At 37.0% G+C, this 24,670-nt stretch overlaps 1 protein-coding gene across 1 annotated transcript in view; it reads left to right on the top strand.

Annotated features, from left to right (window-relative positions):
* The window catches only part of MAP3K2 (mitogen-activated protein kinase kinase kinase 2), a 74,034-nt gene extending 49,881 nt beyond the window's left edge, over nucleotides 1-24,153 (top strand). Inside the window, exons 12-16 of the mRNA XM_006876565.1 lie at nucleotides 5,258-5,406; nucleotides 5,736-5,867; nucleotides 13,064-13,193; nucleotides 21,301-21,478; nucleotides 22,694-24,153. Coding sequence (XP_006876627.1) covers nucleotides 5,258-5,406; nucleotides 5,736-5,867; nucleotides 13,064-13,193; nucleotides 21,301-21,478; nucleotides 22,694-22,919 — 815 coding nt within the window. The 3' untranslated portion in view covers nucleotides 22,920-24,153. The remainder of the gene's footprint in view (nucleotides 1-5,257; nucleotides 5,407-5,735; nucleotides 5,868-13,063; nucleotides 13,194-21,300; nucleotides 21,479-22,693) is intronic.
* Nucleotides 24,154-24,670: the final 517 nt, after the last annotated feature.

Raw genomic sequence — 24,670 nt, forward strand, 5'->3', positions numbered from 1 at the left:
AGAGAGAGAGAGCTTTGGTAGCATAGTAGTTACTAATCGGGCTGCTAACCGCAAGGTCAGCAGTTCGAAACTACCAGCTGTTCCACCGGAGAAAGATGAGGCTTTCTGCTCCTGTAAAGATTTATAGCCTCAGAAACCCTGTACAGGATTGCTATGAGTCGGAACTGACTCCACGGCACATAACCACCATTATATATACATTTTTTTTCAAACTGTATTTTCTTGTTTTAATTTGGAGCATTTCTATGTGATTCTTCCTGCAGTTTCCATCTCTTTATTGAAATTTTCTACCTATTCATGTACATTGTCTGACTTTTCCACAAGAATCTTTAATATGTTGGTCATACTTATTTTAAATTACTTGTCTCATAGTTCAAATATCTAAGTCACTTCTTTACTAGATGTTTTGTTTCTTTACCATTTTGTGTGTCTTATAATTTTATATTTCATGCCAATACTGTGCATAGGACAGGGGAGGCCAAGGTAAATAGTGTTTAAGCTTAGAAATGCAATAGTAAGTCAAAAATTATCTACACTCTGGCTGTAGAATTTATTTTAATCTACTTTTAGAAAAGACAATACATCATGTTTCAACATAATCTCTGTTTTTCAATACACTTTGTCCATCTGTCAACAAGCTTTCATATTCCCTTACTAAAAATGTTTTAGGCTGAGATGTGAGCCACAAATTCACCATTGTCTTCATTTCTTCATCAGAGGTGAGTACTTATCCTCAAAAGGCTGCTTTCAGGGAACCAAACAGGTGTAAGTGCAGTGGAACAAGATCAGGATTATAGGGAAGATTCTTTAACACCTCAAAACAAATTTTGCAGAATGTTAACAGTGTAGGCGGAGATGTGTAGACGTGCATTGTCATACAAGATCATGAGTCCTTGGATAGCAGTCTTCTACATTTAATCCACAGTTTAGGCTTCAGCTTTTCAGTTAGCATCTCACTGTAATGAGCACTGTTGATTGATAAACCTTTTTCCTGATAGTGTTCCTTCCATTACTGGCCCTTGAGAATCCCAGAAAACTGTGAACATCAATTTCCAATTAATGGTTGACTTCTGAATTTTTCCTTGGTCAGCAATTGAGGATGTTGCCATTCAACACTCTGCCATTTACTCTCAGACTCATAGTAATGAATCCAGGTCTCATCACCAGTAATGATTTTTTAAAGAAACTTTTGCCTTCCTTTCAGTATCAGTCCAAACTTTGTTTGCAGATGTCCAAATGCTTCTTTTTATGCTCTTCCATGAGAAGTTTTGGTACCCATCCCGCACAAACTTTTCAAAACCCAAGTCTCTCGTGGATTATTTCATAGGCAGTGTCATGGCTGATTTGCAAATGATTTGCCACATAATTCACATAATTGGCAGAATCATTTCATAAGCATGCTCAATATTGTCGTCAGCCTTAGACATGGACAGGTGATTTAATATAGCCAGAGTGCAGATAATTTTTGACTCATCTTGTAGATCCTTTTCTTATTCTTCTAAGTCATTATTGTGGGAGGTGAGTTAAACAGGTGTAGACTTGAATTTGGTTTGGATTTTATTGATGCTATGGTCTCTTGTTGTTAAATGCCATTGAGTCAGTTCAGACTCGTGACCCTGTATAAGGTTTCTGAGAAGCAGCTGGTGGGTTTGAATCACCAACCTTGTGGTTAGAAGTCCAGTACTTACCCATACCACTGACTTCAAATTCTCCTAGCATGATCTTGTATTTTGGATGGAGTATGCTTACATAATTTTTGTTCTCTATAAGCCTGCTCCTACTTTCAGCATTTAGACTCTTGTGTGCCATCTCCTCTGATAGGGTCTATCTCTGTATCCTTGACCCTCCCTCACAATATATTGCTATTATTTATTAGCCTGGCATAGGGGAGTGCTATCTGTTTATGTGGGCCATCTTTGATCTTATTTTAGGTCAGCCCAGTGTCCAGCACAGTGATTCTCAGTGAGATAAGCTTTCTCAGTGATCATGCTCTTCCTCCAGTATGCCTTTTCTTAGATTCCAAGTCAGTTGCCCTGCAGGTTCAATTTTTGGATTGTTGTTATTAGGTACCATCAAGTTAATTCTTACTTTTAGTGATGCTGTGTATGAAAGTAGGGAAAACTGCCCACTCCTGTGCCCTCACAATTATTTGTGCCTGTTGTTGCTGCCACTGTGTCAATCCATCTCACTAAGGATCTTCTTATCGCTGGCCCTCCACTTTACCAAGCTGGTTTCTTTCTCCAGGTACTGGTCCTTCTTGACAACATGCCCAAAGTACAAGAGACAAAATCTCACCATCCTCGCTTCTGAAGAGTACTCTGACTGTACTTCTTCCAAAACTGATTTGTTTTTCTTCTGATATCCCCTGGTAGTTTCAGTTTTCTTCGCTAGCACCATAATTCAAATGCATCAATTCTTCTCTGGTCTTCCTTAGTCTTTGTCCATCTTTCATATGCAGATGAGGCAATTGAAAGTATGGCTTGGGTCAGGTGCATCTTAATCTTCACAGTGACATCTTTGAATAGGTCTTTCTGTAGCAAATTTATCTAATGCAGTATGTCCTTAGATTTCTTAACTGCTGCTTCCATGTGTTGAAGACTTTGACAACTTCAGTCTTTTCTCTGTTTATCATGATGTTATTTATTGGTTCTAGTTGTGAGGTATTCCATTTTCTTCACACTGAGGTGCAATACATGCTGAAGGCTGTAGTCTTTGATCTTCATCAGTAAGTATTTCAACTCCTCTTACTTTCAGCAAGCAAAGTTGTATCATCTGCATATCATAGGTTGTTGAGGAGCCTTCTTCCAATCCTGATGTCATGTTGTTCTTCATATAATCAAGCTTCTCTAATTATTTGCTCAGCATACAGATTGAATAAGTATGGCAAAAGGATACAACCTGGCACACTTTTCCTGATTTTAATCCTTTTGTTCTTTTCAAATGACTTCCTCTTGGTCTATGTACAGTTTCCTCATGAGCATAAGTATTCTGAAATTCTTGTTCTTCACACTGTTATCCATCATTTGTTATAGTGAATAAAAGACAAGTGGGTTAATGCACTGGACTGCAAAGTCAGTTTGAATCACAAGGCTGTGGTTCAAACTTACCAGCTGCTTCTCAGAAACCCTATACAGGGTCACTATGGGTCAGAACAAACGCGACTACATTTAACAACAAACATCTTTCTAATATTCTCTGCTTTCAGCCAAAATCCATCAACATCAGCAATGATATCCCTCATTTCACATCCTCTTTTGAATTCAGCTTGAATTTCTGGTATTGACTAGAATTATCTTCAGCAAAATTTTACCTGCAACTGATATTAATGAAATTGTTCTATGATTTTCGTATTCCGTTGCATTGCCTTTCTTTGAAATGGGTACAGATTAGGATCTCTTCTAATCATTTGGCCAGGTAACTGTCTTCCAGATTTCTTGGCATAGACAGGTTAGTGCCTTCAGCACTGTATTAGTTTGTTGAAACATTTAAATTTGTATTCTGTCAATTCCTGGAAGCTTGTTTTTCTGCAGTGTCTTCAGTGTAGCTTTCTTCATATATGGTGTTCTTTATATCATCCCACAGCTCCTATATGTCTTCTGCCATTAATGTCTCATGCATCAAATGTATTCTTGAGATGATCTCGAAATTCAGTTGGGATATACTCAAGGTCATATTTTGGCTCTCCTGGACTTGTTTTAATTTTCTTTAGCTTCAGCCTGAACTTGCATCTGAGCAATTGATAGTCTGTTCCATAGTTGATCCCTTGTTTTGGTTGATGATATTCATCTTGTTTTCACACAGATCTAGTCCATTTTATTCCTGTATATTTCATCTAGTGAGGTCCAGGTACACATTATCTATTTATGCTGTTTAAAAAGGCATTTTCAATGAGTGATTCATTGGTCTTGCAAAATTTCATGATCCCATTTCTAGCGTCATTTTTATCACAAAGGCCATATTTCCCTTCAGATTCTTTTTCTTTGTTTCAAACTTTCACATACCAATAATTGTCAGTGGATCTTAATGGTATGTTTGGTCAATTTCAGACTAATTACTTTGATAGAAATCTTCAATAGCATCATAATTGGCTTTCGTGGTTGTTGTGTAAATTTGAATAATAGTCATATAATTGATCTTCTTTGTATGGGTATTCTCCTATCTCCATTTCTTTTCAATTTGTTGCTCCTGGCATAGTAAACCATATGATTATCTAAATCAAAATAGCTAGTACCTGTCCATTTCAACTCACAATGCATAAGGTATCAATCTTTATGTGTTCCATTTCATTTTTGATGGCTCCAATTTTCCTAGATTTGTACTTCATGCATTACACATTGTGATTATTAATGGATGTTTGAAACTGTCTCGTCTCAGTCCAAAGAACTTCCTTGGGTATATCTTGGAATTCTGCCTCATCCACCATCAAGCCCCACCTCCCATCGTTTTTCAGCTGTTTCTTCTCACTTTGAGTTGTGCCCATTAGCAAATGAAGGTCCCCAAAATTTAATTTCATCCACATTATTTAGGTCAACTCTACTTTGAGGAGGCAACTCTTCCCAATAGTATTTTGAGTGTCTACCAACCTTAGTGGGTTATCTTCCAGCACTATATGAAACAGTGTTTCACTGAAATATATAAGGTTTTCAGTGGCTAATCTTTCAGAAGGGGTCCCACACCTCTTCTTCTTCCTACTCTAGTCTAAGTTCTGCTGAAACCTGGTCACTATGGTTGACCCTGCTGATATTTAAAATACTAATGGCATACCTTCCAGCATCACAGCAACACATAAGCCACCACAGTACAACAAACTGATAGACAAGTGGTGGAAACTTTTGGGTAGTTTAAAGAAAATTATGATTTTGTAGATTATTTCACTTTCTCATGTTATTATGATTGGGATGATACTCTTTCCAGAAGATGAAAAACTAATTACATATATTTCTGCAGTAAATGTCTGAAGTAGTATATGTTACAATCACTGCAATCTTAGATTCAGTAAACGGGGTAAAATCATTGGTAAAGAATGAGTCATGAAGATATTCATCAGCTTTGGATTTAGAATTCTTAGAACATTGACTGAAGAAGAAAAATAATTTTGAAAGATGGTGGCTAATATTATGTATGAATTCAGATGATGATTTCCCCTTATATTAAAGCATGTCCCATTAAGGGTATCTCCAATGGAATATTCTTATTTTGTCCGTAATTACTTGTATGCCATCTGACTATTCCATTTTAAGAAAGTGTTCTTTCTCAGCACCTCGTGCTCCAACCAACTGGAGACTGGGCAAACTGCTGGGCCAGGGAGCATTTGGCAGGGTCTACCTCTGTTATGACGTCGATACAGGAAGAGAATTGGCTGTTAAACAAGTTCAGTTTGACCCTGATAGCCCTGAGACCAGCAAGGTAAGAATCACTGCACAAGCTGCTTTGTCACATTATAAGAAGCATTTTTACTAAAATAAATATATAACACATATAAATACAAATTATTTCAAATAAGTAAATAGTTAATGTTTGTTTTTAACTGTGGATCTTTCTTTCTGTATATCAGTTAAATTCCCAATATTTAACATATGAGAAATTGTTATAAATGTTATTTTAAAGGTGCTAAAATGTTTATTCCTTAGAAAGAAAAATTTCAGAATGATATCACTTTGATGATTTGTGAAGTTGGAATTGTTTTATTTTTCTAGAAGTGTTGCAAGGACTTAATAGTGCATTCTGTCTTTCAGGAAGTGAGTGCACTTGAGTGTGAAATTCAGTTGTTGAAAAACTTGCTGCATGAGCGAATTGTTCAGTATTATGGCTGTTTGAGGGATCCCCAGGAAAAAACACTTTCCATTTTTATGGAATATATGCCAGGGGTATGTTACTAAATCTTCTGAAAATAGACATATTCTATTTTAAATTGACATATTCTATTCTATTAGTTGAGAAAGGAAAAACAATTTTAAAAACTTTTATTATGAAATGTTAACCCTATTTCACAACATTTTTGAAGAGTTTCAAATTCCAGTTTGGTAATATAATTCTATTTCCTATCTTCTTCATCTGACTTCATAATTTTTAATCATTTTTGTTTTTAAATGCTAAAGTATTCTAAAATAGGTTACAAACATCACAGTAGTCCATACTTAGATATCTCTAAATGTCTTTAAAATATCCATTATAACTTGTGTGTTAAAACCAGGATGCAGTACAGTGCTACATACTGCATTTAGTTGTTATGTCCCTCAATTGTGTTTTTATGATAGAATAGTCAATTTGTGTATAACATTGATTAGACAAAAAGAAGAGCTAGTTTTTCTGTTGTCAGTCTCATCTTAGGGATTTGTCTAATGACATCCTCATGGTGTAGCTTAATTTGTTCCTTTATCCTCAGCATTTCCTGTAAATTGCAAGTTACATTAAAAGTCTAAATTAGATTTAAAATCAAAATGTGTTTTTATTAGAATATATCATGGATGCTGTTTTGTACATTTATGTTACATTACTTCAGGAAATATTCAATTTCTGGTTGTCCCACTGTTAGTTATGCTAAGGTTGACTGCTAGATTGGGATGATTGTCATCCTGATTCCTCTACTGTAAATTTACGTTTTTTCCCAAAGATCAGAAAGTGAATTCCTTTTCATTCATCATCTGATGTTTTTAGCTGGGATTGATAATCCTTGCTTGAAACAGTAAGTTTATTAGTAGTTACAAAATGTAATTTTCAAATTGTGTTAAATCTCAGATATTACTTTTATGATTTGTAGCATATCTGCTCCTTGGAAATTCATTTAAATATACATACATTTCTATAATTTTTTAGACAATTTTAAAAATTAATTTTAACGTATGAGTCTTTAAGGAGTCCTGGTGGATCCATGGTTGAAATGCTTGTCTGCTAATGGAAAAGTCTGTGGTTCAGAATCCTACAAGCATTCTGCTTCCATGAAGATTACACAGCCTGGAAAACTATATGGGGCAGTTCTGCACTATTCTCTACTGTCACTATGAGTTGGAGTTGATGGCAGCGGGGCTTTGGTGTAAGGAAAATGCTTATTAGAATTGAATGTACAAGGCATTCTAGGGGATTAAAAACCCCAGATTCAACTGTATTTTATAAAGATATCTTTATTAAGCCTTAAATAAAACAAAAACAAAACAAGTCATCCAGATGAAGGAGACTGTCATCAGCATGGGGCCATAATGGTGTCCAAAGGATTCACATCCATGAGGCTGATTTACAGGGGACAGAGTAATTGTGTCATAACACTACAATTGGGTAGATCAATTTGTTAGTCACTGGCTGGACTACAAACTAGAAACTCAGGAAGGAGACTAATGCAGATTAGAAAAGTTTATGGGATTGGTTCTGGGACCCACTGACCATATTGTTTGAGGTGTAACTCATGACTATGTGGCCCTGGTATCCAATTTTCATTAAGGAGCACACTCAGGTACGTTTCTAAGAAGAAGACTGCCTTTCCCCAGGGAGTGGTCTTAATCCACTTTCAAATTACTGAGCACAAAGCTGCCTCTCTTTGCTTTCCTGGAATTGTCTCAGTGACTTTGGCAGTTTAGCTGACAGCAGGAATCAGGTTGAATACATGTGTGGGAAGAAGCTGAATATCATCAGCTAAAACAAGGCTGGGGCATACTGTGGAACAGACCATCAATTGCTCATATGCAAGTTCAGGCTGAAGCTGAAGAAATTTAAAACAATGATACAAGAGCCAAATATGACCTTGTGTATATCACACCCATCAGTTGCTCATATACAAGTTCTGACTGCAGCTGAAGAAAATTAAAAACAAATCCATGATAGCTAAAATCTGATACTGAATATATCTGACCTGAATTTAGAGACCATCTCAAGAATAGATTTGATCCATTAGACACTAATGACTGATGACCAGAGAAGCAGTGGGATCACATCAAGAAGATCATACAGGAAGAAAGCAAAAAGTCATTAAGAAGACAAGAAAGAAAACAAGAACAAAATGGATGTCAGAAGAGGCTCAAACTTGTTCTCTAGTGTAGAGTTGCTAAGGTGAATGGAAGAAATTAAGAAATTAAAGACTGAACAGAAAATTTCAAAGGACAGCTTGAGAAGACAAAGTATTATAATGAAATATACAAAGATTTGGTGTTAAAAAAACAAAAGGGAAGAAAGCACTCAGCATAACTTAAGCTGACGGAACTGAGGAAAAGTTTGAGCCTCGATTTGAAACATTGAAAGATTCAGTGCAACATCCGCTCCTCAGAAACACTATACAAGGTCACTATGAGTCGGAACCAACTCGATGACACTTAACAACAACAATGGGCAAAATATTGAATGACACAGAAAACATCAAAAAAAGATGGAAACATTATACAGAGTCGCTGTACCATCTCAAGAGGTAGCTTATGATTAAGAGCCAATGGTACTAAAGAAAGAAATCCAATGAAAACTTCTTGGACTTCTTCCTTCAGTACCATTGTAAAGAACAAGGTTTCAGTAACTGATGGGATACAAATTGAAATCTTTCAGCAAACTTATGAAGCACTGGAAGCACTCAATCATCTATGCTAAGAAATTTGGAAGGCAGCTACCTAGCCGACTAATTGGAAAAGATCCATATTTATGCCCATTGCAAGGAGAAGTGGCCCAATGGAATGCGAAAATCATCAAACAATATCATTAATAACACATGAAAGTAAAATGTTGCTGAAGATAATTCAAAAACTGTTGCAACAGTACATCTATAGGAAACTGCCAGAGGTTCAAGCCAGTTTCATATAAGAACATGGAATGAAGGATATAATTGATGATGTCAGATGGTTCTTGGCTGAAAGCAGAGAATACCAGAAAGATGTTTATCTGTGCTTTATTGATTATACAAAGGCTTTTGACTATGTGGAGCATGACAAGCTATGGATAATCATAAGATCCTGGGTCATAGTCACCAGGATGCCAGCTTTTTAATAAATTCTTAAGAATTTGTATGCCCAGGCAAGTTCCCATTTCTCTCTGCAAGCCTGAGGGAAAACTGTCTTTCCCTGGGCTTGCCTGATTGTCTGAGCATAGCCACATCACTGGTTTAATGGTCAGAAAGAACTCAAATGACATATGAACTTACATGAAGACTCAAGGTGGTGTTAGGGCTAAAGATGAAGTTGGGGCTCCTGTTATAGAATGCACCCTTTCACTAACCAAGTACTGTAGCATCTACACCGTACACACTAGGTACAATGGAACTAATAAAGGGAAGAAACCGTAGAGCCGTCAAATTGATTCCTACTCATAACTACCCTATAGAACAGAATAGAACTGCCTCTTAGGGTTTCTAAGACTAATCTTTATGGAAGTTGACTGCCATATCTCATGCATAATGGCTGGTGGATTTGAACTTCCTACTTTTGCGTTAGCATTTGAGTGCTTTAACCATTGTTCCACCAAAACCAAACTAAAGTCACTGCCATTGCATCCATTCTAACTCAGTGACCCTATGTTATTGTTGTTAAGTGCTGTTGAGTTTGTTCCAACTCACAGCTACCTTGTATAGGGTTTCCAAAGAGCAACTTTTGTTAAGTACCGAGGAGTCAGTTCTGACTCATAGTGACCCTGCACAGGGTTTCCAAGGCTATAAATCTTTAGGGGAGCAGAAAGCCTCATATTTCTCCCACGGAACAGCTGGTAGTTTCAAACTGCCAACCTTGAAGTTAGCAGCCCGGTTCATAACCACTATGCTACCAGAGCTCCTTAAAGAGCAACTAGTAGGTTTGAATCACAGGCCTTGTGGTTAGTAGTCCAGTGCTTATTCTACAGTGCCACACTAAGGGTTTGAGGGCTCTAAATCTTACAGAGCAGATAGCCTCATCTTTCTCCTGAGGAGCAACTGGTAAGTTCTAACTGCTGACCTAGTGCAGCAGCCCAACGTGTAACCCACTGTGCCACCAGTGTTACCTTCTTATACAGAGAAGAAAGAAATATAGAGAAATATATTGGCTAATTTTAAGATTATTGATTGAACCCTGCCCTCCCCCTCTTATTGAGCAATGGGATATAAGTTCACCAGATTGAATTTCAAATTTAGAAAACCTGGTTTCCTGACAGGAAAGTAAAGATTTGCAGCTTGGGTGAAAGAAAAGTTGCTGGTGGATTAATTTTCATCAGGGAATTTCATTAAAATACTTTGTTCCATAGGTAAGAAAACTCCCAAATCAAAGCAGAATATCTGCTGTCAACAGCAGAAAGTTTGGTTTTATTTTCTTTTGTTTATAAAGATGATTTTGTCCCTGAGGAAACATTTCATTATCATCTTCTAAAATTTGAATATTAATCACATTTTTCACATCAGAAACATTAGGGAGGCTTTTTCAAAAATTAAGGTGCCTGTGTCTAACTCCACATTTTCTGAGATTGCATCACATCCTGGCTAAAAAAATAAATAAAAATAATATGCTTTAAAAATTAGAAATTCCACTTTTATGTTTTCTTCATGTCTTGAACTGGAGTGTGAGTATTTAAAGGAGAAAACATAAAAATCTTGTACATGTTATGATTTTATGATCATATCCACTCATTCTCAATTAGCAGTTATCAATAAAACACTTTAAAATAGAAAAAGAACAAAACAAAATCAAAGTAGGATATACAAGGGGACTTCAAAAAGTTAGTGTACAAATGGAATAAAAAAAAAAATTATTTATTAATATGTTCTTGTTAAGTGCCATTAAGTCGATTTGACCCATCGTGACCCCAAGCAGTAGCTGGTGAGTTTGAACCCCAACCTTGCAGTTAAAACCAACCTTGCCATCTAATGCCTTATCCCACAGCATCACAACTCCATCAAATTCAGACACTTTTGTAAGCAATCATACCAGCCATTGAACATATCCTTAAAGAATTGAGGGAAGTTCTGGTGCGGCACTACAGGATAATGCCCTGGACTGGAAGGTCAGTTTGAACCGCAAGGTTGAAGGTTCAAACCCACCAGCTACTCCTCAGAAATCCTATACAGAGTTGCTATAGGTCAAATCAACTCGAACAATTAACAAAAAACTGAGGAGTCCTGGTGTCGTGCTGTAGGATAAGCACTGTATTTTTAACTACAAGGTTGGTGATTCAAACCAACCAGCTGCTCCTTGGAAGCCCTATACAGAGTTGTTATGTGTCAGAATCAACTCAAGGGCACTTAACAGCAACAAAAAAAACTGAAGGCCTTGGAAATTTAGCCATGTCAAGGCACTCTTTCTTTACATTATTAACTTAAGAAAAATGGAATTGTTGTTCTTGTTAGGTGCCATCGAGTCGGTACTGACTCATAGCGACCGTATGCACAATAGAACTAAACACTGTCTGGTCCTGGGCCAACTTCACACTTTTGCCACACTTTAGTCCATTAATGCTGCCACTTTGCCATCCATCTCGTTGGGTGTCTTCCTCTTTTTCACTGACCCTCCACCTTTCCAAACATGATATCCTTCTCTAGCGACTGATCCCTTCTGACAATATGTCTGCAGTATGAGAGGTGAAGTTTGACCATCTGGCCTCCAAGGAGCACTTTGGCTGCATTTCTTCCAACACAAATTTGTTTGTTCTTTTGGCAGCCCATGATACTTTCAATATTCTCCTCCAACACTATAACTCAAGAAAAATGGAATGGGTGCCCTTAAAAGATTTTTTTTTTTTAAATATTGTTTTGTTGTTGTTGTCAGGTGCCATCAAGTCTGTACTGACTCATAGCAACCCTATGCACAATAGAATTAAACACTACCTGGTCCTGGGCCAACTTCACAATTGTTGCTACATTTGAGCCCATAGCTGCTGCCACTGTGCTTATCCATCTCGTTGATGGTCTTCCTGTTTTTCTCTGACCCTTCACTTTACCCAACATGATATCCTTCTCCAGGGACTGGTCCCTCCTGATAATATGTCAGAAGTATGAGAGATGAAGTCTGGCCATCCTGGCTTCCAAGCACTCTGGCTATACTTCTTACAACACAGATCTGTTTGTTCTTTTGGCAGCCCATGGTACTTTCAGTATTCTCCTCCAGCACCATAATGCAAATGCATCAATTCTTCTACAGTCTTCCTTATTCACTGTCCAACTTTTGCATGCATGTGAGATTATTGAAAATACCATCGCTTGGGTCAGGCACACCTTAGTCCTCAAAGTGACATCTTTGAAGAGGTCAAAGAGGCCAAAGTGACCTTTAAAGAGGTCTTCTACAGCAGATTTGCCAAATGCAATACATCATTTGATTTCTTGACTGCTGCTTCCATGAGTGTTGAGGGTTGATCCTAGCAAAATGAAGTCCTAGGAAACAAAAGAAATCAGAAGGGGCCAAATCAGCATTGTAAGGTAGATGTCTAATGATTTTTCATCACAACTCATGAAAAATTGCCCTGGTTTGTGAGAGAAATAAGCCAAGAGCATTGTCTTGGTGGAGAAGGACCCTGGTGAAGCTTTCCCGGGCATTTTTCTGCTAACGCTTTTGTTCGCTTTCTCAAAACAGTCTCATAATAAGCAAATTTTATTTTAATAGGGATTTTTTCAAACTGATGCCTCAAACTAGATCCTGTTCAGATATGTTAACAAGTTAATATGAGTTTATTTTGATGCAAAAACAAAAATATATATATATGAAATCCATTGCATAGTTTTTTTCATAGTATACATTTTATGAACTTTTTGAAGACCCCTTGCTTGTGCATAGAAGAAAGAGTATGAAAAAATTGTATATTCAAAGCAAAAAAAAAACTTGAGAATTTTTAAAACAGTTGTAAGGAGTAAGAAATGTATTGTAGAAACATGGGCATTAGTCAAATAACTTTAGGACTTTCTTCAGCTAGAACTCTTCCACCGTTCTAGTTAGGAAATACAGAATTGTTTTTAGTTGAACTACATAATATCTAATGTCCTTATCGACTCGATAGCACTTAACAACAACAACAATGTCCTTACTAAGAACACATGCCCTCTAAAATTACAGCCTCACAGTTGTGAATTAGTACTCTTTTAATATTAAAGATTTTTTAAAAGCTTTCATTTCAAACCACATAGTTTTGTTTTCTTTTATCTTAGGGTTCCGTTAAGGACCAGTTAAAAGCTTATGGAGCTCTTACTGAGAATGTGACCAGGAAATACACCCGCCAGATTCTAGAGGGTGTTCATTATTTGCACAGTAACATGATTGTTCATAGAGATATCAAAGGTAAGTAATGAGGTATTTTTATTTAAAGTACACAGTTCTTTGTTAGTATGAGTGAGATAGTTAGAAATTTTACCATTTAAATTAATCCTTATACTTCTAAATTACCAGAGGAGGGAAAATTCTCTTTTTAGTGACTCAATGTTCCATTGAACAGTAGAAACTCTGACAATGGACTTCCTGATTCCAAGCTAGACTTTATCAGTCTCTCATTGTGTAACCTTGGGTAAATAAATTACTTAATCTCTCTCTGCTTCATTTTTTTATATTCATAACATGAGGATGATAATACTGTTCAAGCCGTGGAATTCTTGTTAGTATTAAGTGAAATGATACTTGTAATATGCCTAACATTCCTAGAAAACAATGAAACCTTTCTTATGATGAATACTTGCTTATGATGATTACAACAACATACTGTATGTTGAGGTCATATTTAAAGGCATGGAAATGGATGTCATTATTTAGGGAGCCAAAAAAGAGAAAGGAATAAGAGAACCCAAGACTGAGCTTTGATGAACTTTTTTGTTATATGCCACCTAGATGGTTCTGACTCATAGCAACACTATATAGGATTTCCAAGGAGCGGCTGGTGGGTTTGAACCTCTGACTTCATAGTTAGAGTCCAGTACTTATCTTACATTGCCACACTTAGACTCCTTTAGACCATTTAAATTCACTTGTGCAAACTCAAAACCTTCAACTGTATTGGGGATCATGCAATAAATGTATAAAATGAGACAATACCGAGTGTTGGAGATACGTAAAATTTGAGAGTGCTTAAAACTTGGTATATCAAAGCATACCTGGAGGTTTCATTCTGTAACAACTAATTTGTGACCACATTCAGTGAGAACATTTACTGTTGTTGTTAAGTACCATCGAGTAGGTTCTGACTCATAGTGGCCCTGTATAGGGTTTCCAAGGAGCGGCTGGTGACTTTGAACCACTGACCTCATGATTCAAACCAACCTTGTCCAATGCTTTATCCCACAGTGCCATACCAGGTCTACTGTAAGAACATACCTAATTAGTTTTCTGGTGAGAGAGTAGAATTTGTAGAAGCCAGGTCACATATACTAGAATGGGACTTGCTAGTACCATGAACTACCAGAAAAACAAACAAAATCTCTCTTGAAAGAAGTATAGGCTCTTTAGAAGCAATGATGGTGAAACTTTGTCTCACTTTCTTTAGATTCATTATTAGGACTAGTCAGGAGGGACCAGTCGCTGGAGAAGGATATCTTATATGGTAAGGTGGAGAGTCAGAGAAAGAGAGGAAGACCCCCAGTGAGATGGATTGGCAGAGTGGCAGCATCAGTGGGCTCAAGCATGGCAATGATAGTGAGGTTGGCTCAGGATCGGGCAGTGTTTCATTCTGCTTTGCATAAGGTCTCTATGAGTCAGTACCAACTCAATGGCACCTAACAACAACAACAACAACAACAAGTCCCTGGAAGAGGATATCATGCTTGATAAAGTGGAGGGTTAGTGAAAATAGGAAGACTCTCAACTAAATTAATTGATACCTTGACTGCAACAGTGAGCTCAAACATAATAACAATTGTGAGGATAGCATAAGACTGGGCAGTGTTTCATTATGTTGTATATAGGGACACTGTGAATCAGAACTGACTTGACAGCATCTAATAACAATAACAACAAGAAGTGAGTTTGAAATTTTAAAAAAATGGAGGTTGTCTTTCAGCTCGAGATTTACCATCTCAGGCAGACAGGTGTTAGTGATTAACTACAGAACAGAAAGACAAATATTGAATGACACCATTCTTGTAAAAACTTAAGAAAGGGTTTTCATACTAAAAGAAACATTCTTTGATGCTTACCAGGAATGGGAGGGAAGATGGAGTAATTCACTAACTAGAGGGTCGTGGTGTGAAGTGCCACTAGAGGATAGACACATGTTAACTCAGGTGACTGGGAGGGCAATATACAAGAAGAAGGATAATAGCAGAAGAATGATAAAGATAGGTGTTGACACAGGGAGGTATGCATGGGCTAAAGGGGGGGATAAAGGTAATTGGTGCTACATATATAATCTTGGAACAACAGTGTTCTGTGCATAGATAGATGGATTGAGACATAGGCTGAATGGATAAGGGAGGAAGAGTGGGATATATATGTTTACATATTTATATGTCTTACAAATATATGAGTTTGAAAGAGGATATTTGTACATATTTGTACCTTTTCTGTAAATAAACTATGAATGTGGTGGAGCATACAGCAGGCAAAATGATGAAAACTTCCTGGATAATGTCAAATATCAAAGGCAATAAGTTGCTCAGCTTAGGACTCAGGACCATAGTTAGTTGACATAATATTTGTTGTTATTGTTGTTAAGTGCCATCAAGTCGATTCTGACCCATAGCGACCCTGTATAGGGTTTCCGAGGAGCAGCTAGTGAGCTTGAACCACCCACCTTGCAGTTCAGACGGCTTTGCAGTCTGGCGCATTAACCCACAGCGCCACACCAGGACTCCTGACATAATATAGTTCACATAATATATCTCTGGTAGTATAGTGGTTACGAATTGGGCTGCTAATCTCAAGGATAGCAGTTCAAAACTAACAGCAGTTCCTCGGGAGAAAGATGAGGCTTTCTGCTCCTGTAAAGATTTACAGCCTTGGAAACCCTGTACAGGGTCCCTATGGGTCGGAATCTATTTGACAGCATTTAACAACAACAACATATCATACTTGGGTGAGCAGCACCTGGGATCTTGAAAGATCATGAGCAGCCACCTAAGATGCTGCTATTGGTGTCTCAGTTGGTGGAAGAAAGAATAGTGATAAGAATTGAAGAGGCTTGGAATCAATTAGTCTGCTGGACTAATGAAACATGTGAACATCAATCTCCATGTCTCTGAGGCCAGAAGAACTAGACATTGCCCAGCTGCTACTACCAACTCTATGAAAGGGATAACATTAGAGAGTCCTGAATAGGGTGGGAGAAAATGTGGAACAAAACTCATAATTACTTATTAAAAAAATAAAATTAGACCAGGTTTACTGGTCAAAAAGAAACTGGAAGAACCTGAGACTATTGCCCTTGACTACCCTTCAGGTCTGGAAAGGAACTCACCCTCGTGGCCCAACTTTCAACCAAGTAGTAGACTTGGACTTGCTTTCAACCAAGTAGGTTTATGAGGGGTAGGGCAACAACAACACTAGCAAGGTATGCTCACCATGGAATGGTCAATCAAAATCAAAAAGGCAACATTTTCCTAAGGATAAAGTTGAGAAGGGATAGGAAGGTGGTGGAATATAAACAAGAACAACAGGGAGAAAGTAGGGCAACTGTTACTGCGTGGAGGGGATTGTCATCATTGAGAATGAGACAAGGTGTGTGGTTACTTCTGACATAATTAAAGCAGAGACAGTCTGGCATTGCGTACTTCCTTACTGGTATAATATGCCATTGCCTCAACGAAATTCTACCTCCCTGCATCCCACCCTGAAAATTAAATCTATATCTGATCATATCTCTATATTCAGCTACCAAGGTATAGAAAGTATATATAGAACAGATGAACAAAATCTAGACCATAAGAAATCTATGAGTAATCCAGTGTCTTCATAAATTGCAAAGAATAAAAGAAATGAGAGGAAAATTTTAGAAAAGACAAATATATCAAATCTCAGTTTATAGACTTTTTTTAGGTTCTGATTATTTTATACTTAGGAATTGCTCATGTTCTTAGGTATGGTAAGAGTCTTCATCTTCAGGATTGATACATTATGGGGGCAGTGCTGGTCTAGTGGTAGAATTATCACCTTTCATGAGGAAGACTTAGGTTTTATTCCAGCCCAATACACTTCATGTACAGCCACTACTGGCCTAGCTTGTATGTTGCTTTGCTGAACAAGATCCATTGGATCTTCCAGACTAAGAGTCATATTAGGAAGAAATTTCTGACTATCTGCTCCTGAAAAATCAATGAAAACCCTATAGATCACAACAGTCAGATATACAAATGATCATGGAGATTCACTATTTTGTTCTATTGTAAATAAGATTGCCCTGAGTCAGGGACCGGCTCAACAATAACTAAAAACAGTATTGACTGAAATCTTTATTGATTATGCTATCTTGGACTTGCTTCAAAAGGGTGAGTGGCTGGCTGTATGATTTAGGGCAAGATTGTAGTTGGGATATTAAATACATATACTATTCGATCTCCTTTTGTGTTTTAGAAAAGTCTCTTTAATAGCTATTTCTAATTTATCCAAATTAATTTATAAAAACTTATCTCAGGAACCTGGGCCCACATTTTCTTTTCTCCTCAGCACCTTCTTCACACAGGTATTGACACTGTCAGCTTTAGCGATTCCTCCGCAGATAGTACTCCCAGTCTGAGACCTACTTTCTTTCTCAGCTGTTCTTTCTCAGCTCAAAACCAGTAACTCCCATTAACTTACCTCTTTTGGAAACAATGACATTTTTTGACAGGGTCCGCTTTAAGTTTTGGCTGATACCAAAAATCAAACCAAACCCATTACCATCAAGTTGATTCTAACTCATAGTGACCCTGTAACTGTAAAAAGGGGTTCTTAGTCACCTGCTGCTAAATTCCTGGTAGTGTAGTTGGTTACTCATTGAGCTGCTAACTACAAGGTCAGCAATTCTAATCCACCAGCCATGCAAGGAAGAAAGATGAAGCTTTCTGCTCCCATAAAGATTTACAACCTCGAAACCCTATGAGTAGGAACCCACTCAAAGGCACAAAGTAGCAACAGCTGTCAACTGCCACTTAATTAGCCAATACTTAAAGACAGACTGCAAAGCAAAAAGCAAAATGTTTATTATGTGTCAATACACTGAGGGACAGGATGTGGAAATCTCCCAGATCTTCCTGCCTCCCCAACTGGAAAGTATCCTGGGGTCCTTAAGGGTGCAGGGAAGAAAATCAAGATCCAGTAACTTATGGTCAGACATTGTTGTATTGTTTTTCCATTCCAGTAGTTAGGGTGATCATGTCAGTAGTTAGGGTGTTCACATCTCAAATATAGTGACCATATCAACTATTCCTGTTTGTTAATTTCACCTTTGTATACAGGAAGAGAGCTGGTCCCTTCATTTGAGCTACAAGTTCTGCTTTGGAGATTGAAAAGGAGTGATTAATTACGAAACGTAGCTAGTTGTTGTTGTTAAGTGCTGTCAAGTTGGGTCTGACACAGCTACCTCGTATAGGATTTTTGAGGCTGTAAATCTGCAGGGGGAACAGATAGCCTCATCTTTCTCCCACAGAATGGCGCAGTCTAGTGCTTAACTACCATGCGCCCAGAATGTAGCTAAGGAAGGAGTTAAGTTTTAAATATAGCTAGTGTTTTTAGATGGCTATTTGGGGTTCTATTTTAATTTAGGTCGGAACCAACCTGACAGCACTTCACAACAACAACAAAGCCTATTTATGGAGTCCTGGTGTGGCGCTGTGGGTTAATGCGCCAGGCTGCAAAGCCGTTTGAACTGTAAGGTTGGCAGTTAAAGTTCACCAGCTGCTCCTCAGAAACCTTATACAGGATCACTGATGGGTCAGAACCAACTCCACGGCACCTAACAACAACAACAAAGCCTATTTATGGGGTCCTGGTGTGGCACTGTGGGTTAATGTGCCAGACTACAAAGCTGTTTGAACTGCAAGGTCAACAACAAAGTCTATTTATAAGTGCCCATTTCTCAATGCCACCATCTCAGTCCTATACGGCATTGTAAGTGTTGCGCCTTAGGGTTTCTGAGACTGTAAATCTTTACAGGGAGTAGACAGTCTCATCTTTCTTCCACAGAGCAGTTTATGAGTTTGAACTCCCAATTTTGTTGTTAGTAGTCCAGTGCTTAACCCACTGCATCATCAGTGCTCCATTCTGAATGGAAGTTGTTGTTAAATACCATCAAGTCAGTTCTGACCTTTCAGTTCAAGCCATCTTTGCAGTCCAGGGCTTAACGTACAGTACAACACTAGGACTCCTTTTGATTGATTGTTATTAAGTGCTGTTCAGTTGATTCCAACTCATGGTGACCCTGCATAGGGTTTCCAAGGATTGGCTAGTGAGTTTGAACCACCGGCTTTGCAGTTCAAACCGACTTTGCAGTTCAGTGCTTATCCGACAGTGCCTAACTAGAACTCTTTTTGAATAATAGGGGATAAGTAGTGCTGTTTTAGACAGTCACTTGTGCAGTGAACCACTAAGGATTATGGCATGGGGTGAATGGAGCCTCAGGGCATTCATGGAGAGTATTTTGAGGTCTTAGAGGTTTTAGAGGATGAAGAATTTGCTTTGTGGAACACAAAGACAAGTATAGAAGTTCATTGGTCAGTGGGATGAAAAGTCTACATTCTCTTTGATTTGTAATGGAGATTTTTCTCTTACTATTTACTCTCCTTAAGAACCATTAAGAAACAAAGAGAAGAGAACAAATGAGGAATCTCCTATCTTTAAAATACAAAATATGGCTATGTTTTCAGAAGACTTGAGTTGGAAGAAAAGGTTTTAAATTAAATTTAGTTAATAAATTAGGTTCTTAAAATATGGATTATTGAAAAAACTAAAAATAAAACAAGATACAATTTCTTTAAGTCAGAAACTAGACTTATAATCTCTAGGGAAAAAATGATAAATAAGGATAAAAATAGAAAAATCTGAACTTAAGTTCCTGGATCTTGATTTCTAATAACAGTCTTCAGTAAAAGGGACCAGGGCTCCTTGGAGAAATGCCTGACTCTAGAATTTGGGCACGGAATATACAGGATGAACCTGGAGCATCTTTTATTGCCATAAAGTAAGAGTGCTGAAATACTTTTCCCCCCCCCCCCCCCCCCGCACCACCTCCAAACAAATGTGAACACAATGATGGGGGTTTAGGGGACCTGTCAAAGGGACACAGGAGCCAAGAAAATGAGCTCCCAATGGCCAAAGCTGGAACAACCCAACTCATAAAGTAAATAAAGTTGTACTGGATTATAGCTCAAAGTGTTTTGGGGGTTGAACCCCCAACTTGAGTTTAGAATAGATATTCAAAGAATATGGATTCCTTCTTATATCTGTACTTTTTAAAATCTAACCTCTGTCTACCAAGCTTTTTGCTCAGGAGGAATCTTGATAGAAAATATGAATCTGTAAGAGGTATATTTAGTTGCTAATAATATTTAGTATGATAAGCAAACACACTATAGACTAGATCCATGTTACTGGAATCGATAAACCTTGAAGGACATTTTCTACTTTAAAAATAAAAGTTATTTTTTATTTTAAATCAGAAAATCTGAATAAACATAAGGACTTGAGTTAATAATAAATTATCAATATTGATTCATTAATTGTGATAAATGTTCCTAAAATGTTAGTAATAGGGGAAACTGAGTAAGGGGTATTTAGAAATTCTTGTACTATCTTTGTAATACTTCTGTAAATGTAAAACAGTTCTAAAATTTAAAAAAAATTATTAAAACTAAATGAAATTTAAAAGCAGATAATAAGTTTAAAACTTACTTGGAAGAGAATGAAAATATAGATAAGATAAAAATTGAGATAAAGTTAATATAAAGCAAAATCCAGTATTAAGAAAAACTTTAATATGTAAAGTAGCTGATATTTAAGCAATTGTTGTTAAGTGCCATTGAGTCTGTTTTGACTCTTAGCAACCTTGTATAGGGATTCTGAGGAGCAGCTGGTGGGTTTGAACCACTAACTTTGCAGTTAGCAGTCCAATGCATACCCCACAGAGCCACACCAGGACGCCAAGAATTTAAGTAATGTTGTTGCTGTTTAGTGCCATCAAGTCGGTTCCGACTCATAGCGGCCCTGTATAAGGTTTCCAAGCAGCGGCTAGTGTATTTGAACTGCTGACCATTGCGTCCCATCTGGTCTAGTCTTTTTCAGCAGGGGACTCTTCTTAGATCATGAAACATATACAGCTGACTCAAAGCAGTTAATATTCATGCAGCAGATACTTCGTGAACACTGTGAAAGATATAAAACAGCCTAATTTTGGACATAGATTTAGAGTCCACTAATTCTCTACATTGCTCTCATATAGCATATTCTAGACTGCCAGTAAAAATCATGAAGTGAGGATGTTTCTTATTTTTAGGTGCAAATATCCTGCGAGACTCAACAGGCAATGTCAAACTAGGAGACTTTGGGGCCAGCAAACGGCTTCAGACAATTTGTCTCTCAGGGACAGGAATGAAGTCCGTAACAGGCACACCATATTGGATGAGTCCTGAAGTAATCAGTGGAGAAGGCTATGGCAGAAAAGCAGATATCTGGTAGGTTTTGTTGCTATAAATACATGAAAACTACCTGCTTTCTTGCTATTTCCACCAGAATACAAATTACTGAGTTTGAACTGCTGATTTTGTTGTTAGTAGTCCAGTGCTTAACCCACTGCATTATCAGTGTTCCTTTCTGAATGGAAATTGTTGTTGTTGTTAAGTACCATCAAGTCAGTTCTGACCTTTCAGTTCAAACCATCTTTACAGTCCAGTGCTTAACCTACCACTGTTGGACTCCTTTTGATTGATTGTTATTAAGTGCTATTGAGTTGATTCCAACTCATGGTGACCCTGCATAGGGTTTCCAAGGAGTGGAAAATATGAATTAACTTTTTATTAATAAAAAGATAATAAATTTTTATTAATAAAAAACTAACTTTTTTATTAAGATATAAATTAACTTTTTACTATTGAAATGAGGTGTCAGAATTAGGGCTGTTTAAAGTCCTTGAACCTATCTTCCATTCTTGAGGAAAAATTAATCTCAAGCAGACTTCTCTAGGAGAAGCTATCTTCATTTTATTTCCCTTAAGAGCTTTAAAAGACATTAATCTTTGTTACCAATCACTTATAATTCATTTCATTCTTAATTGCCTAATAATTTTAAGTTACAACATAAAATGGCTATTTTCTGTTTCCTACCGAAAAAAAGAAAAGGTGGGTGGGGCTCTCTGGTAATGTAGTGGTTACAAATAGGGCTGCGAACCTCAAGGTCAGCAGTTCAAAACTACCAGCTGTTCCATGGGTGAAAGATGAGGCTTTCTGCTCCCATAAAGATTTACAGCCTTGGAAATCCTGTACAGAGTCGCTATGAGTCAGAACTGACTCCATGACGCATAACAACAACAACCAAAAAGAAAATTTTAATACATGTTCATTTTAGGCACCTAAAGGAAAATGGGGAATTTTTAATGCTTCTGTTCTCTGTTAAATAAACACAAAAATTGATATCTTATGTCAGATGAGAGAATTATATAAAGCAAAATTTCTAAAATATGTAATGTTCTTCACCTAACCATTTGAGTTGAATGATAGTTAGTCATTAAATTATAGTTCATTTTCATTGATTTTTTTAATTTTATTTTATATAATTGCAACCTTTTAATAAAATTTTAAACTTGAAATAAAATTATGTTTAAATGCATCCATATATACCCATTTTGCTCTTATTTTGTTATTATTTGTGTAATGTGTTTTATTTCTTTTCAGGAGTGTAGGCTGTACTGTTGTAGAAATGCTAACTGAAAAGCCTCCTTGGGCTGAATTTGAAGCAATGGCTGCCATCTTTAAAATTGCTACCCAGCCAACAAACCCAAAGCTGCCACCCCATGTCTCAGACTATACTCGCGATTTCCTCAAACGGATTTTTGTAGAGGCCAAGCTGAGACCCTCAGCTGATGAACTCTTGAGACATATGTTTGTGCATTATCACTAGCAGCCAATTATCTTTCCTGTGCCTCTACCCAGCTACCATTGATTCATTCACCATCTCTCTAACTGCACTTTTCTTTTTTATAAAAAGGAGAGATGAAGAAGAAAAAAAGACAAGAGGGAATGGATTTTTCTTGATTCTTCGTTAAAATTTTTTAATAATAATAGCAGCCTAAATTTTTTTATAGCTTATTTTTCCCTTACAAGAACTTGCTTTTTTTTTTTTTTTTTTTTTCAGTTTTTATAATGTACTAATGTGGTTCAGAGAGATAAAGCACTTTAGTACATAGTCTCTCTTTTTAATGAAAACAAATAATTTGGAATGCCTAAAGATTGTAGAGTTTTTCCTATATCACTGGCATATTTGTGGTGATAGGGGAGAAATGGAAAACAGGAAATGAAAATGATGTAAGTTTGTAATTTTTAATGTTAGTATTTAAAATAGATCCCCGTTTGGGGGGTTGAGCCCTAAACTTGAGTATAGGATAGGTACTCAAAGAATATGGATTCCTTCTTATATCTGTATTCTTTATATTCTAACCTCTGTCTACCAAGCTTTTTGCTCAGTAGGAATCTTAATAAAAAGTATGAATCTGTAAGAGGTACACTTAGTTGCTAATCCTAACATGTATGATAAGAAAACACACTATATACTAGATCCATTTTACTGGACTCTATAAACCTTGAAGGATGGTTTTCTGCATAAAGGGCAGGGGGGAAAGATGCTATTTTATTTTAAAGTGATTACAGAAAGTCAGTAGAACTCCAAAATCAAATACAAGAAGAGACTGTTCTTATTAAATGTTGTGAGCAGTAGAAGAGAGACCATATTTGCCAATTAATAGAATTAATGGAAAAAAGAACTATGAGTTTAATAGGTTTTAAACGGTGTTCTTTATTTGAGGTAAAAGTTCCAAAATTAAGCAAAGGAGAAATAATAAAAATCATGTATACTATCTTCCTATTCCTAGCTCCTGATTCCCCATAGATAATATTCTTTAGGAAATAAGAGTTCAACCCAGAAGATCTGTGTTTTAAAGTTAGTGTCCTGAAGTGGAACCCTCATCCTTAAGATCACAGAATAATAAAGCACCTGTAAAAACAGCATCATGGTGGGTTTCAATGTGACGGAGAAGGGGGGGACAATTTTGCTTGTTATTTGGCAATGCCTGGAGTCATTTTTGGTTGTCACAACTGGGGTATTGTTATTGGCATCTAATGGGTAGAGGTCAAGGATGCTTTAAACATACAGAGCACAAGAAAAGCCCTCAAGACAAAGAATTGCCCTCCCAAAATGTCAGTAGTGCAGAGGTTGAGAGACCCTGATATAAAGACCAGTTCCAATTATAAACTGAAAACAGCCACTTACAGAAAAGGTTCCCAGCTTAAAAAGAAAATTTCATTGAGAAAGTGATGTAGTTCTAAATGAGTATTTTACAAAAGCAGATACCAGTACTTCAAGTCAAAGGTGAGCTCAACAAATAGTAAATAGCAGTCCCTTCCTTACCAGCAGCATATTGTATCCAAATCAGTAACTCTTCCATTTTAGAAACAAAATTAATTTGAACAATGAACCTGTTAAAACCAAACCCACTTCTGTCAAATTGATTCTGACTCATAATGACCTTATAGGACAGTGCAGTTTCCAACACTGTAAATCTTTATGGGAGCAGACTGCCATATCTTTTTTCCCCTATAGAGTGACCAATGGGTTCAAACTGCTAATCTTTTGGATAACAGCCAATCATTTTTAAC

Source organism: Chrysochloris asiatica, unplaced genomic scaffold (genome assembly GCF_000296735.1).
Source record: "Chrysochloris asiatica unplaced genomic scaffold, ChrAsi1.0 scaffold00392, whole genome shotgun sequence".
NCBI classification, from domain to species: domain Eukaryota; kingdom Metazoa; phylum Chordata; class Mammalia; order Afrosoricida; family Chrysochloridae; genus Chrysochloris; species Chrysochloris asiatica.